At 33.7% G+C, this 17,403-nt stretch overlaps 1 protein-coding gene across 9 annotated transcripts in view; it reads right to left on the bottom strand.

The window, feature by feature from the left end:
• Positions 1-17,403, bottom strand: part of LOC141400884 (ninjurin-A-like) — a 41,675-nt gene that overhangs the window by 11,359 nt on the left and 12,913 nt on the right. For 6 of the 9 annotated variants that reach the window (XM_073980502.1, XM_073980508.1, XM_073980510.1 and 3 more), the window contains exon 2: positions 16,642-17,084. In XM_073980502.1, coding sequence (XP_073836603.1) covers positions 16,642-16,746 — 105 coding nt within the window. In that variant the 5' untranslated portion in view covers positions 16,747-17,084. Of the gene's footprint in view, positions 1-16,641; positions 17,086-17,403 lie in introns of those variants that run through there. The other 3 variants (XM_073980511.1, XM_073980506.1, XM_073980505.1) reach the window with 2 other exon arrangements.

Genomic DNA, 17,403 nt, shown 5'->3' with positions numbered 1-17,403 from the left:
TTTCGGAAAATGGGATAATATTACAGATTTTGTTGTAATGACGGATCCCAATAACAAGCGTTTCCGCTTTTTTGGTTTCATTTATTACTCCCATTCGTATAGGATTGATAATATCCCGAATACTCGCACTCATAAGAATTATATTCCATAAAACAGTTTTTCATTTTATAACGTTTTTTGCTTCTCCTGTAAAGTTTTGATTTTGTGGGTTACGTCTTCGGGCATTTATGGTGACGATATGTAGTTTACAGGTATTTTGTCAAAAGAAAAACACAAAATACTTTTTGATGACGTATTCAATGTGGCTTGCTTCAAGAACAACACCAATACGGTCAGTAAATCCATAGACACGTTTGCCGCTTTGTCAAGCAGCCAATTAAATTGATCTTGATCGTGAAAACATCAGATGAAATACACTTCTCTAACCAACATCATGACTAATGTACAAGTCATACAAAGCTGAAAACTTCACGTAGCAAATTTCCGAGCATATGTTTCTATTTTCTAATTTTGTTTACATCATAAATATTTATTTATTATCTTTTATTTCTAGTTATACAACTAAATTTGTGTAGTCTATTTCTGGCGTTATGAAACATTTTCAGAACGAGAAACTTTGTAAAACTATCTTAAAGAATCAATCGAAAAGTAAAATATTATAAATCGTCAGTTTGTGCAGAATACTCATTTTAAAGTGCAATCAGCCCGGAGTGAAATAAACAAATCAAAACTCAATATTTTTGTTTGAAATAACAAAGTTGTGGGAAACACTCTAGAGTTGAAAACTGCAATGTACGCTGGGAAAATTGAAATTTAGCATATTTATATTGTTGTTATTTTGGAAGGTCTCTATATTTTTTTTATATTTTGGAAACAAATATTTCAAGTGGTGGCCAAACTTACAAGTAGTTCTTATTTATAACTTTTTAATCATTGAGAACTGGTTAGAATTTATATTAGTGTACTACTTTCCTGAAACGTGTATAGAAAACAGTGACATTTTTCGCATACCATCAAAAGAATGTAATGAACAAACACGCCACCAGATCCACTCTGTAACTACTTGTCACAGCATAGTAATGTATTACATCTTATGAATAATGTATTCGGAATTCAATCAATTGCAATAATTATTTTGTTTGAAGTATTAATGGTTGTGTTATTCGTTCTCTATTTACATTTATCTTTATAGTAATGATGAGCAAATGCATTTTTTGAAAATGATTATATTTAATTGATTCAACTCAGGATTTTTTTTGCTTTTGATAGAGCAACAATATCTATTTTTGTCACAACTTTTATTTGTTTGGTTAAACATCATTCCAATTGCAAATCTGAAAATGCCATCTTTTCACAAACCATAATTATGCAGAGTGTTGATGAATGCAACATACGGTTTCAAAAATACTTCAGATTGTACGTATGTAAAAAAGAATCAGCCGACCAATCCAATACAACAACCATAGTAGTGAATCTATGTAAATGGCCCAAAAAACAACAAAATTGTTTACTGAAACGCATACCCCCTAAATTTTTTTCCATTTGATCCAAAACTTTATATATGAACTTTTATGGTGATCAGTTAACGTTAACCCGTTCCACCAAAGCCATCATTGTTTCCATAATAATTTGTATGAGACAAAAGGTGATTTTTCACGAAAATGCTGATGATCAGTTAACCATAACCCGTGCCCCCTGGCCGATATTCATTTCTATAGTACTTTTTATGGGGGCCAAAGGCGGATTTTCAGAAATCGCTCTACAGGCCACAATTCTATTGCAATCGATGAAAAAATTTTACCAGTTCAATGTTGTGCCTATAAAACGAATTCTAGAAACATTTGTGAAAATTGGATCGGATTTTGTTGTAGCTGCAATAGATAATATTAAAATCCGAACCGATTTTCACAATTTTTTTGGAGGTGTACAAAATACTTTTGTACATACTTTTTACTTTTTGTGTCGAGGCGCTGGAAATTCTGATAATAAAGGATAAACTTTCCACTCGAGTTTCCAACAGCCTAAATCAATAAATATTTTGTTATGAATTCTTATCATAAGTGGTAAATTATGATTCCATACTTTCACATCAAATAGAAGATAGCGTTTAAGATCCCACATGCTAGCGTTGTTGTTGTGTGTGCATTACAAGCGGTCGCACTTAGGTTTTATTAATTTTTTTTTATGACACACACGATATTGGAAAATTCTTCATTGATCAACGGGTTGTTCGGTTTGGTCAATGAGGAGTTTAGAGATAAAAATTAGTGATAGTCTAGGTTAAGAAATAATATTGAAAATAAAAATCAGTGTCTCATCAGCACCCAACCTGACAGCATCTTTTGTTGTACAGTAGGTTTCGTTCCTTAGCCACAACAATGAACTGGTACATTTTCAAAAGTTCAAAAAAAGTTAAAAAAATGTTGCTAAAATTGTGTTCATGTTAACTCTCGACGGGAGTGACCGATTTGGTCCAAACTAATAATTTTTTCAGACATAGATATATATCGATCCAAAACACAAAATGTTCAAACTTTTTAGCAAAATTGCAGTTTTAGGGCAATTCTTGGATTGTTATGCGGGTATTTTGTTTGAGGGTATTTTTTGGGGGGACATGCTTCCTGAGATAATGGCCCAAATAATCTTAAAACCCCTGCCCGCATCCACTAAAATTACTCCCAAACGTACATCAATCTTCAAGAAGGTTTATATCGGACAACTCCTTCAGGTACCTCCTTCAATTCAATTCGTCAATTTCTTTCACCCTAAATGCGCACGACAAATTACAAAGGAGTTCTAAAACAGGCATTTCCAGTAGTGAGAAGCATTTTCGGATGTCCTGAGTGGTAATTTCACCACCATTTTACAAAACTTTTGCACACTTACAGTCATCAGAACATACATTTTTGAGAAGAAATTCGGATATCCAGAAGGGACCACCTTATTCTACAGTGGTGAATATTCCCTAAAATGTATGGGAATGGCTTATGCGTAAAATCTACGACTCTAGTAGACAGTAGGCTTCCAAGGAATAAGTCAAACCTTGTCAGGCATTAACCCACTTAGCGCTGAGATTTTTTTTTGCGAGAAAACTAATGATGTTGAGACTTTTTAAGCATTTTTTAACAAATAGCTTTTTTCTCTAAAACATATAGTTTTCCTGCAATCGGGCCTTCTTTTAAAAGTGATAAAAACTTTGGAGGGTAATATTGGTGTATCCTTACATGCCAATCTCTTGGTTTTTGATTAAGAAAATACTCTTACTATATTTATTACAAATCCCTGACTTTATATAATTCTAACATTTATGATTAAATTTTTATCGCATATTTAAATTTTTCATCAAAAGTCGAAAATTACAAAAAATCGATTTTTTGAATAGCTTGGGTTTTAGGCCAATTGCGTGGAAATGCGTAGGTCAAATGAAGCGTTATAAGCGTGAAATGACAGATAACAGACAATATTATAACAAAATGCTAAAAACCCCACAAAAATATTCGAAAAAGCCAGAGTTTTACGTCAATTTTTGCAAACACTATTCGTGGTGTTTAAACGACCAGTGGCTTTATCTGGGTTAAACTTGACTATAAAAAGAAACCTTGCCAAAGGTGCATTCTTAATCAGTAGGGATATGTTAATATTGAATATTACTGAAAGTACTTTGTTTTCAATATAGAGTGAATATGCATCGATATTCTAATACAATCTTTGGAAGTGGTGTTCTATTCAAATGAGCTAAATTTTTTACTTGAATTTTTGACATTATTTTTTGCTTTCGTTGAATAATTCTTATATAAATCGGATTTGAATACAAGTGAATGACTAAGTTTACTCCAAAAACAGGAGTAACTATTGTATAAATAGGAAAAATAAAGGTTGAAAAAAATTTGGTAGGGGTTCTATTCAAGTGAGCGGCACTGTATTTCGTGGGCAAGTCCATGTTTCCTCGTATAATGGTCCAGAAGTTCTAACGATAACTATCGAAGAAATGGCTACCAACATTAGATCGAGTTGCCTAATAGACTAGAGGACCATAAGGGGAACATTTGGTAAAAAATTCTAAAGACACCTTAAACGAAAATGTTGAACTTGTTATCCTGTTGGAATTCCATGTACGTTTGGAAGAAATTTTACGATGTGCAATTTTTCGACCTAATCGGATACTAAATTCATAATGACTGCTCATCACTCATTTTAGTTGGTGACAGAGTTTTATAGATCAAAAATATTCGAAAATGATTTGGACGAAATATTACCAGTGGCAGTTTGGATTAAATCGGCTGATCCGTTCGAGAGTTATGGTACGCACCAGCGCTGTGCTACAAGAAAATTATTCATTCGGATGCACTGTTTTGTTTTGGAGTCCATGAAGTCGAAAATAGCCTTTGTTTCTTTGGGTAACTTCGTTTTTTGATTTTATACGAGGGCAGTTCGGAAACTTCTTAGCCTAGCACAAAAAGCGCGTTATAAACAAAAAAAAGTTAAGTGTTTCGGAAACTTCCATCTCTGTTATGAACACATGTTAAATTTTGTTTCGATCTGGTAACTCATTCATATAGAAACAGGTGTTCAAAAAAGACGCATCCGCAATTTTTTTACAATGGAAAAATTAGAAATGCGTGCTGTCATTAAATATTTACATAAAAAAGGTTTATCGGGACAAGAAATTCAAAATGATATGGTGAATGTGTTAGGTGAAAGTGCTCCTTCATGTGCAACAGTAAAAAATTGGGTTGCTGAATTTAAACGTGGTCGTACAAGCATTGAAGATGAACCACTTAGTGAACGTCCAAAAACAGCAACAACAACAGAAATTGTAGCCAAAGTGCATGATATGGTATTAAATGATCGACGAATAAAAGTGCGTGAAATTGCTAATATCTTGGGTATCTCAAATGATCGAGTCCATTTAATTTTGCATGAAGAACTACAGATGAAAAAGCTTTCTGCAAGATGGGTGCCGCATTTGTTAACAGTCGATCAAAAACGCATAAGAATGAACATTTCTCAAGCTTGTTTGGATCGTTTAAGCGAAATAAAATGGATTTTAAGCGTCGTTTCATAACTGTTGATGAGACATGGATCCACCACTATACTCCAGAGACAAAAGAACAATCCAAACAATGGACTGAAGCTGGAGGAAGTGCCCAAAGAAGGCAAAAACAATTCAATCGGCTGGTAAGGTTATGGCAACGGCTTTTTGGGACTTCAAAGGTATTTTATTGATTGACTATATGGCAAATAACAAAATTCCGTTGCAATACCATTTGAAAAAATTAAAAAAAAATTTCGCGAGCACATCTACGATTTTTTGTATAGAGTTAAAGGAAAAAAATCAGGTTTGAAATCTGCTCGCGTTCACGAAATTGGCCTATGCGCGCAGAAGTTATAGCGGTTTTTATCCTCTTATAAAGAAAAAATATTTTAAAATTTCTTATTTTTTGTATTGAGAAAATGTAAGCATATATCAGTAACAGCATTTGATATCCATCCGTAGATGCACCAAAATTTCCAAAATGTGTTTTTATTTTCGCGGAAAATCAAAAAAATTAAAAAAATCTGGCAATAAATTCAAATTTACTAACTCAGAGTCCGTATAAACCTCTAAAAACTAAATTAAAAATACGTACAGAAACTAGACAACGCGTAAAAAAATCTGAAACCAAAATTATAAACATTGGCTTTATAAATTGCATATTATAACAACAACAAAAGAGAAACAACTCATTGTTGGAAAATATTGTTACAAATATATTTTTTTGTTTGTTTCGAAAAATTAGAAAAAATATTTGAGAGTTATCCAACTATTTCGCTAAAATCTAATACATAAATTAAAGTATTCTGCTAAAACTTTATCAAAATATATGGTTTACCATCGTGAAAGCTTAACTGCTTACTGTGATTACTTATAAGGATAGGAAATTAAAAGTAATATTGAAATTACTATCATTTAAAAGATATGAAAATTAAAAAGCCTGTAACTCGCGAATTAGTTAAAGTCGGTTGATGCGCATCCGATTTTGGATAAAGCGAATCAATCTCTTTCAATATTTATGCATATTTCGATGTTTCACTCAGCGGCCATTGTGTGCCGCCAGTTGCATCATGCACTGCAAAAAACCTTAAAGTTGGTAAAAGTCGCGCAATGTGCATACGATTTTGATGCGCATCCGGTTTCATCAGCGCCCATTAAAAATACGTCAATATACACCTATTTCAAATAGATTCTTCAAAAACCGCGGATGTGCCTCCACATTCAATTTTTGGCGAAATACCCATATTACTCGCGTATCTCTGTTTTTTTATGACACGTGTTTTCGCAAATATTATAATCACGAGTAAAGGATTCCATTTATGTAAAAATTTTTAAAGAAAATCGCGGTTTAGTACGCGGATTTGTCAAAATATATTTTTGCTGATTTTCCGATTTTCAAGGTATCTATATCCGCGGTTTTAGTAGATGAATTCGATTGCGGAAGGCTTCATTAGAACCGTCGCGTAAAAAACTTAATTCACGCGGGTTTCAAAGGAAATTGAATGACAGTTGTAAATTTTACACGCAACAAATATGTTTTGTAAGAAAATTCACGCATGAAATTTTGGCCTTTCGACTCCAGTTACTAGGATGCTGTAAGGAGCACACTCATGAGATATGCACCAAACGACGTAAAATCACGAATTCTATAATCGTGTTATGAGTTTGGAATATCATCTACTTGCGCGTCCGGATTATTTAAAAAATTCAAAAAACCCCGAAATTCCGGCTTCAAAATGTCAGCATCAATTTTAGGTGGATGCAGTGGATGCGAAAAATCATACACAGCTATCTTATTGCCCATGGAGTATTCTGTGATTCATTCTTTGGGAATAGGTCTATAAAATGTAAGGTTAAGCCAGAAATCGCATGGGAACATAAAAAAAGTTGTTGGCTTCAACCCATTTTTACCCATTTTTCTACATTGATGCCAACACAGCTTCCACAAAAATTAATTTTAATGGTCGACATTATGGGATCCCTCCTAAAACACTTCATTTTAAAGAATTGTAGTCATACTTTATAGAATATGTTAACAGTTCGCGAATTCTGAAAGGGTGAAACTCGGATTCATCGATTGCAAAACATTTTTGTTATTTACCATATGCAAAAGGGTAAAACAATAAATTCAGAGTACTATTGCAACATTTTGGATCAATTAAATGTACAAATTACAGTTGTAAACCACTATTTTGAAGACCTTGAGGAAAACTATTTTAATCAAGGGATGGAATTGCTAGAAAAGCGTTAGACTAAGTGTATTGAAGTTTCAGGAGATTATATTGAAATATAAAAATATTTTTGAAAAACGAACTATTCTCTTTCATTGATAGGCTAAGAAGTTTCCGAACCGCCCTCGTAATAGGGCTGCTCATACAAATACAAAAATATTTTGTTACTGTGTTGGTTTCAGTCTGATTATATAAAATTTACGAAAAATAATTCATATAAACACATTCTACAATTACACGGATAAGCTAATAATTAGCATACTCATTCATTATTTTCAAGTGAATCAAGTTTCGTTTATTCTCCAGTGCCTACACAAGGATTTTTTTTCTAAAATAATGCTTTTTCGAGTAATGTAAGTTTGTTGGCTTGTCTCGTGCGATGGAAAAAATTGTGTGTTGAACATTTTCATTTCAAAAACAAAAGTTCTCTTTTTTAAGTTGTGTGAGTGAGCCAATTGACACACACGTGTGCCCCCAATCGTGCAGCCCTATTTTATAACGGCAAATGTGGAGAAAAGTGAGATTTCTTAGATTTTAAACTTTAAACCGGCATAAATTTTGATGTTGGAATCAGCGTTACGTATGATTCATATTAATTAGAAAAACCATAATATGTATCATACGCAACATTGGCTCCAAAGTCAAAAATATACAGAACAATCATGAATATTTTCCTCAGAATTTTCCTCACGGAAAATAATTTTAAAAAGTCAAAATCAATATTTTGAATCTTTGAAAACTACTAGAATCACTTAATTATGAAATATTCTCGCAGAATCGACAAAAATATTTTTGGACATACATATGGAAATAAAATATTCTGAAATAGGGGAAAGAGAACAAATTCCGTACGGAATTTTTATTCATGATTGCCCTGATAAAACACAAAAAGTTCATATATGCACGTTCATATATTTTTATACCCTACACCACATTATAATTATGTATATCCTACAGCACATTGTGGTCAGGGGTATTATGTCTTTGTGCATTTGTATTTAACATGCAAAAGGAAACGATATTCCTAGACCCATATTTCCTTTCTGAGTCGAGTTATTCGTTCGTCCGCCCCGTCCCATTTATTGTCCGATTCTGCTGAAAATTGGGAATATGAGTTTTTAATCCATTGCTTTTGGTGAAAATCGGTTCAGATTTCATGTATTTCATGCACCAAACAGGCTGAGTATGTCCAATTTCAATAAAAATTGGAATGCGTAATGGAATATGGTCTAGAAAAAGGTTTGAAATCAGTGCAGATTTGGATATAGCTCCCATATACATATATTTTCGCCCGATATGAGGTTTTTGGCGCACAAATCACGCTATGTATGTCCAATTTTAATGAAATTTTAAATGTGTGATGAAATTTTGTCTAGATAAATATTTGCCAAATTAAATTGAAATCTTTTTCATATGTAATTCGATTCATGTCAGTTATACTTTTGTAATATTTCATTTGTAATTCGAGAAATCGATTTGTCATTCCAAGAATTTCAATTGTAATTCGATAATCCCATTTGTAATTCGAATTATTCTATTTGAAATTCGAATTATTCCATTTCGATTCGAAACATTTTATTTGCAATTCAAAACCCCAAATATAGAACCAATGCAACCAAAAAGTTTTAATATTTTTAGTTTTAAATATCGAATGGAATAATTCGAATTACAAATGGAATAATTCGAATAACATATGAAATAATTCGACGGAAAAATAATTCGAATAACAAATGGGATTATCGAATTACAATTGAAATTCTTGGAATGACAAATCGATTTCTCGAATTACAAAGGAAATATTACAAAAGTATAACTGACATGATTCGAATTACATATGAAAAAGGTGTAGATACATATTAAGGTTATGACTTTTTTACAACTTCGTATCCCTGTATGATATTTTGATGAGTTTTTACCTAAGATTACATAAAATCTTAATTATAAAGTGATTCGATAAAAAGCTTGCACAAAAAGGATTTGTTTTTCAGAATTTTTGAACATTTTTTGAAGTCACTGTAAGCAGATATTTAACTGAAAGAATATATATATTTAAATGAAATGAAAATTATTTTAGTCATTAATAGGCAAAATGTCAGGACAGGAAAAAATTTTTTTGAGAATTGTTTCTTTTCATAGCATTTTTTCAAAAAAAAAAATTGCGAAGTGGTTTGTGCGGGAACTATTTTATAATAAAATGAAATGAATATTAATTTAAGCATCTATACGCAAACGTTCATTCATTGTCACTACAGGAAATCATTTTTAAGAAAAATGTCAAAAAGTCATAACCCTAATACATATGTGCCTAAACTGCACATTTGTAAAAAACTTTGGAATTCTTTGTTGAAGGTTCCCAAACGAGTAAACCGTTTGGGTACCTTCCAAATACATAAAATCGGGCGAACATATATATGAGAGCTATATCCAAATCTTAACTGATTTCAAATTAATTTGGCAAATATATTTATCTAGACAAAATTTCATCACGCATTTCAAATTTCATTAAAATTGGACATACATAGCGTGATCTGTGCACCAAATACCTCATATCGGACGAAAATATATGTATATGGGAGCTATATCCAAATCTCCACTGATTTAATTATTATTTAGCAAACCTTTTTCTAGACCATATTCCATTACGCATTCCAATTTTCATTGAATTTGGACATACTTAGCCTGTTTGGTGCATGAAATCTGAACCGATTTTCACCAAATGCAACAACCAATGGATAAAAAACTCATATTCCCAATTTTCAGCAGAATCGGACAATAAATGCGACCGGACGGACGAACAGACATGCATAACTCGACTCAGAAAGGAACTATGGGTCTATGAATATCGTTTCCTTTTGCATGTTAAATACAAATGCACAAAGACATAAAACCCCTTACCACAATGTGGTGTAGGATATAATTATAATGTGGTATAGGGTATAAAAATATATGAACGTGCATATATGAACTTATTGTGTTAAAAAAAAATAAGTGTAATCATGAATAAAAATTCCATACGGAATTTGTCCCCTTTCCCCAATTTCAGAATATTTTGTTTCCATATTTATGTCCAAAAATATTTTTGTCGATTCGGCGAGAATATTCCAAAATTAAGTGATTCTAGTAGTTTTTAACGTTTCAAAATATTGATTTTGACATTTTAAAATTATTTTCCGTGAAGAAAATTCTGAGGGAAATACACTGCACCCCGCTTTTTTACCTCTCTGCTTAACTGCCTTTCCCGTTTAATTGCCTCACAATCTGAATCCCCAAAGTTTTTTCATATAAGTGAGTTCAAACTGTCCCGCTTAACTACTTTTCTATAAGTACCCAATTCGGATAATTGCCCGTCAAAAATTTCCCCAAAAAGAACAATTAATAATGTTTTTCTCGGTTTATTACCCGCGCTGGTGTATTTATGAGAAAATCAATTTCGACGACTACGTGAATTGTGGTGAATATGTCCAGTGTTATGTTATAGTGTTATGCTCACTGATGACTAACCCCCAGTTTTTGTAAAAATTTTTATTCTTCTCACACGAATTGTCAAATTTTGTAGATCGATTTATTCGCCTTAGGGCAAATGTAGAGCGCTGATTTATAAATGAGGAATTCTTAACTATATATGGAACTCATCTACGAAAAATAAAAACTGTATGTCATCTGTGGGCTGAGCTATGGATGCCTAAATTATTACGAAAATAGACGAACGAACAAAAATGAGTTACAAAAACTGGGGGTAAATTTCTAATTGATTACATAATATAACTTATGTATTTTTAGACTTTTTTTACTATTGGCCGTTTTGTTTTTTTGGCGATTATTTTCTAACTTTTGTCATTTTTTGTAAGGCTGACATGAGATTTTTGTAACTACCCACATGAGGTAGTTATGCGGATTTTCGTTACTGCCTTTCCAGCATAACTGCCTCAATTTTTTTGAATTTTATGAAAGGTAGTTAACCGGGGTGCAGTGTATTCATGTGATTTTTCTGTATATTTTTTACTCTGGAGCCAATGTTGCGTATGATACATATTATGTTTTTTTCTAATTAATATGAATCATACGTAACGCTGATTCCAACATCAAAATTTATGCCGGTTTTAAGTTTAAAATCTAAAAAATCTCACTTTTCACCCCATTTGCCGTTATAAAATTATGTGTCAATTTGCTCACTCACACAATTAAAAAAGAGAACTTTTGTTTTTGAAATGAAAATTTTCAACACACAATTTTTTCCCATTACACAGGACAGCCCAACAAATCAACATTACTCGAAAAAACATTATGTTAGAATTGAAAATTCTTGTGTAGGCACTGGAGAATAAACGAAACTTGATTCACTTGAAAATAATGAATGAGTATGCTAATTATTAGCTTATCCGTGTAATTGTAGAATGTGTTTATATGAATTATTTTTCGTAAATTTTATCAAATCAGACTGAAACTAACACAGCAATAAAATATTTTTGTATTTGTATGAGCAGCCCTATTATAAAATCAAAAAAACTAAGTTATCCAAAGAAACAAAGACTATTTTCGAATTCATGGACTCCAAAACAAAACAGTGCATCCGAACCCATGAATAATTTTCTTGTAGCACAGCGCTGGTGCGTACCATAACTCTCGAACGGATCAGCCGATTTAATCCAAACTGCCACTGGTAATATTTCGTCCAAATCATGTTCGATTTTTTTTTTGTTCTTTAAAACCCTGTCACCAACTAAAATGAGTGATGAACAGACATTTTGAATTTAGTATCCGATTAGGTCGAAAAATTGCACATCGTAAAATTTCTTCCAAACGTACATGGAATTCCAAGAGGATAACAAGTTCAACATTTTCGTTTAAGGAGTCTTTAGAATTTTTTAATTTTTTAATGAATGTTCCCCTTATGGTCCTCTAGTCTATTATGCAACTCGATTTAATGTTGGTAGTCATTTCTTCGATAGTTATCGTTAGAACTTCTGGACCATTATGCGAGGAAACATGGGCTTGCCCACGAAATACAGTGCCGCTCACTTGAATAGAACCCCTACCAAATTTTTTTCAACCTGCATTTTTCCTATTTATACAATAAATGAAGTGTTGAAGTTTTTTTTTAAATTTTTTCCCTGTTTATACCCTACACCACACTGTGGTAAGGGGTATTATGTCTTTGTGCATTTGTATGTAACATACAAAAGGAAACGAAATAGACCATAGTTCCTTTTGGGGATATACATATAATCACTTTCTGAGTCGATTTATGCATGTCCGTCCGTCTGTCCATGTATTTTTGTTCGCAACGTACAGGTCGCATTTTTTGTCCGATTCAGCTGAAAATTGGGGACTACAATTTTTTTAGCCATAGAACGCTACTGTCATTTTGTGGTTGCATGATGAATGACAAAAATGAACGGCCACACTAGCAAGCACCAACAAAGCTGTCATTCAAAACTGGCAATGTGTACTCAGCTTTAAATAGCACTTTAAACCTTTTTAAACTTTTATGAAGGAGCTACCTGAAGGAGTTGTCCGATAAATACCTTCTTGGAGATTGATGTACTAGGGATACGTAAACGAAGTCAAAAATCGACTATTCGATCTTTCGATTTTTAGCTTCAACGGAAAAGTCTACTTTTCAATCATTCGATTTTCCTTTAACAAAAATGTCGACTTTTCGATCTTTCGATTATGATCAAATCGATTAAAATCAATTTTTGATCGATTTTATAGCTTTTTTGATACATATCGCTGTCAGCAGAGGGTGTTATTACAATATTTAGGTTGTTGTTGTTGTAGCAACGCATATATGTTCGTTCGTGTATTATTTCAGTTATCAAGTTCCTCTGTGTCCAGACTCAAGAATTCTGCAACCTGGACTGGTTGCGTCCATAAAGAATGAGGAGACAGGTGAGTGGGGTTAGCTGGGCAGTTGAATAAATGCAGAGTATCGTGTGGTCCCAATCCACATGCTGGGCATATGTTGGGTATCGTGGCGTCAATTCTGGCCCAATACCGGATCTTAACTGAGCTAAAACCACTCGTGTTTGCCTTGGCAGCTGTCGTTCTTCTGCTGCGATGGATGGGGGATGGTTTCCAAGTACGGCATTTACACTGTATCTTCGTACTGCTTGCGCAACCATGTTGGTGTGAATGCGATTCAAGCATGCCTGATAGGCTCGTTGATCTAGCGGTTCTCTTTTATACCTTTGGACCTCTCTCTCTAGATCATGAAGGTCTCTCCTGACGTGCCTGGGAGGGGAGCGCCTGTCCATTAAATCGTGACAGGGATGCTCACTGCGGTAACACCCAAGCAGGTACTGCATCGACAACATCTTATTGTGCTGACGCACCGGTAAAACCTTCGCCTCCTCATGAAGATGGTCCACTGATGTCATGAGGAGGCACCCTGTTGCAGTCCTCAGGGCGGCATTCTGGCAGGTTTGAATCTTCTTCCACTGCGATGCGCTAACCTTTGCGGACCACGCTGGCGTCGCATAGCTTACCACAGACCGGCCTATTGCATTGTAGGTGGTCAACAAGGTTTCTTTATCAGCACCCCAAGTGCTGCCGGCCAGCGACTTGAGAACCTTGTTCCTACTTCTGATCTTATTGCAAAAAGCTGTGGCATGCGCGGACGACTTGAACATGCTATCGAACGTTACACCCAGTATTTTAGGGTAGTTAGTGGTCGCAATCAGTGCACCATCGACCAATATGTTCAGTGGGAGCCTCATCTCAGCCGTCCATGTGGTGAACAATGTGGCTGTGAATTTAGCGGCGGATATTTTCATATTCCTCAGATGGAAGAACTGCACTAGGTCAGCTATGTAGACATTTAACCTATCACATATGTCATCGACGATAGGACCCGACGCCAAGATCGTACAATCATCCGCATACATCACGATCTCTATGCCGTCTGGTGTGTGTGGAATTTCAGAAAGGTAGAGGTTAAACAGTTCCGGAGATATCACCCCTCCTTGGGGAACTCCCTGTTTCACTCTACGGATTTTGGACTTCTTGTTTCTGAATTCTACAAACGACTGGCGTCCACACATATAGTTGATTACCCAACGTTTCAAACATGGCTGGAGATTAGTTTTCTCTATATCCTCGAACAGCTTGGCATGGTTGACGGTATCGAAGGCCTTCGATAGGTCAAGAGCCACCATGACTGTTCGGTCGCACGGCCTTTTCTGGTTCAGTCCTCTACTGATATGTGTGGATATGGCGTCTAATGCTGTTGTAGTACTATACATTTTCCGAAATTATGTGTTTAAATTACAATATTTAGGTGTGTTCGTTTACTAAATAATTTGTACAGTAACTTCTTGTAATCGACATTAGGTCTTTTGCATTGTACTGTAGAGTAAACGAACAACATCCAGTAACAATTTGTACAAATTTTTAGTAAACGAACACACATTTTATAAGTAAATCTTTGACGGGCTTTTTTGGTCAGTATTTAGTTATGACAATAAAACGAATTTTATTTCATATTGCGCTCAACGTTTCGTTGGCTTTTTTCCAAATTTTTCAAGAGCTTGTGGTTATTTTGGAAATTTCATTTAAATATAATCATTATTTTTACTTATTATTATTAAAAACTGGACTACACGACACATAATTAATAAATAAATAATAAATAAATGTATAAATAAATAAAATCACAGTTAAAATAAAGCTATCACAGAACTGGTATCGTGCTATTGCAATGGAATACTGGTCATATAAAAAATGTTGAGTAAGGAAATCGATTCAATTTCTCAATAACCAAAGGTCGACTTAGATTTTTAGACTTTTCAAACCAAAAAGCCGACTAATCGATTAGTCGAAAGCCGACTTGCCTATCCCTATGATGTACGTTTGGGAGTCATTTTAGTGGGTGCCGGCAGGGGTTTTAAGATTTTTAGGCCCTTATCACTTGTCCCCAAAAAAGTAAGTTCTTAATACGAGGTGCAAGGTAACAACCGGGACGAAACAATCCGAGACATGTCTTTAAACTCTAATTTTGCTAAAAAAAAAACTTGGAAATTGTGTGGGTTGGGCAGATATAGCCTATATTCGAATCAGAAAAAAATGATAACATCATGCAAAGGTTGGACCAAATCGGTCACTCCCGTCGAGAGTTAACGTGAACACAATTTTAGCGAAAATTTTTAAATTATTTTGGTGGAGATACCCGAAGGTTTGGACTGATATGGCACATCTTCGAATTTGATCTAAGTGTAGACAAAATAATAAGTGCTGGAAATCTGTTGACTCATTCGAGACATTATTTAAAATAGACTATAGACAAAGTTGGTCCATTTCTTCAGGGGCATACTCCGTCAAAGTTCAACACTTTTTGACTTTACTCCAAATCAAAGTTATTAGCAAAACGTGAACATTTATTCGGAACGCACCCCATCGTTATGATAAATATTTCAAAAGTTACGACATTTTTGTCGGTAAGTTCATAACTCCAAAAAGACAAAAATCGGTGAAGGGTTATGAAATATAACCGAATTAAATTGCGGTTTATAAGACAAATCGGCGAAAAATATAAGGGGGGACTAGATCTGAACCGATTCTAATTTGTATTTTTTACATTCACATTTCATATATCCGACTAGCAACTTTATAGCCCAATCACTATGACAATTAAATCCAAATCTGCACCGATATGGACCAAAATTAACCAAACTTTTAAAGCCCATGCCCTGTACTTGTATAAAATAGCTTCAACTTAATTCAACTTCAAAAAAAAATCTATCGAAAAAAAAATAATTCAACTTCTACGATAGCACAAGCCGCATAGTCTTTATCTCCGCAGCAAAAAAATTAAACTAAAAAATGAATTAAAAAAAAACATTCTTAAACTTATTTCCCTTAAATAAAGATAAACCGTACTAAGAAGAAATGCGCATACATATGAAGGTATTTCCCAGAAGATGTATAACGATGACTATATCTGTATTTTTGGGAAATGTAATTAAAACGAAACACGAATATTGTGGCAAATCTTGTGAGGCATGCTTCAATTAAATGAAGATTATATATTGTCACAATATTCAACATTTGTCTAATGATCCAAAAGGTTATTCTCCCATTGACTCAACATCATTCCAATGAATTGTGGTTTTATTTATGTACTTTAAGGTTTAGGACAGTTTGCCGGTGTGTCAAACCGGTTGGGATTTTTTTCTATTTGTAAAGAAGCCATTGAAAGACGAGTCAATAAAAAACAACACATTCACCTTTTGCCATTATTGTGGTTTGTATAAGCATGAAAGTTGTAAAGCAACAAAACGAACAATTTGTTTTGCCCTGTAAACAATTCATCTAAAATAGTATTTGCTTTAAACATTTTTAAGAATTTACAAAAGCAAAAAACAATTTCCAACTTACATGATTATCGATATTATTATCAGTGGGATTTCCAAATTCATAATTAAGCTTGGAGTCTTGCATTTCCAATGTTATGTGTGGTTCAGACTTTTTGTGATTAGACATATTTATTGGATATTTTTTCAGTTATGGATTATATTATTCCTTCGTATATTCAATTGCTTGGTTTTACACAACTTTTTTTTAGATTTTCTACAAGTAAAATTTCTTTTTTTTTGCGGTTAGCCAGACGGCTTTTTAAAAAGATTTTATCACATTTATTTTTTGTGTTTATTTTATTTTTATTATATTTTTATTTATTGTTTTGTTGTATTTCTTGCATTTGCCGATTCACACTTCACGCGTTAACGTTAATCCAGTTTGCGGCGTATCGTTCGTTGTTGTCCGCGCCAAACAACTTTTCCAACTGATCACAATTGAGATTGTTGCTGCTGTTTTGTTTACTTTTTTTTGAAATGAGATGCGATTAATAATTTGTATCTGCTGGGGATTTACTCAGATAGGTGGATACTCAGAGAAGGTACAAGCAAAAGCGGTTTATTTGAGAGAATTTTTAGTATAAAATAATTTAATTGTATAATAAATAAAATCTCTTAGACATTGGTGGGCAAATTGCGAGAGACTCATGTATTTTTTACACTTTTGTGTATGAGGCCGAGCATTTCTGCCCAACAGTGCTCTTAGATCAATTTTATTTCCTCTCTTGAATCCTTTTTATATGGGATGGTGAAATTGGGTAGGGGTCTTTTTTTAAAATACTGT

This window comes from Musca autumnalis, unplaced genomic scaffold (assembly GCF_047663935.1).
Source record: "Musca autumnalis isolate F117 unplaced genomic scaffold, ASM4766393v1 scaffold_4, whole genome shotgun sequence".
In the NCBI taxonomy this organism is placed as follows: domain Eukaryota; kingdom Metazoa; phylum Arthropoda; class Insecta; order Diptera; family Muscidae; genus Musca; species Musca autumnalis.
This window is presented reverse-complemented; position numbering and strand designations above follow the sequence as displayed.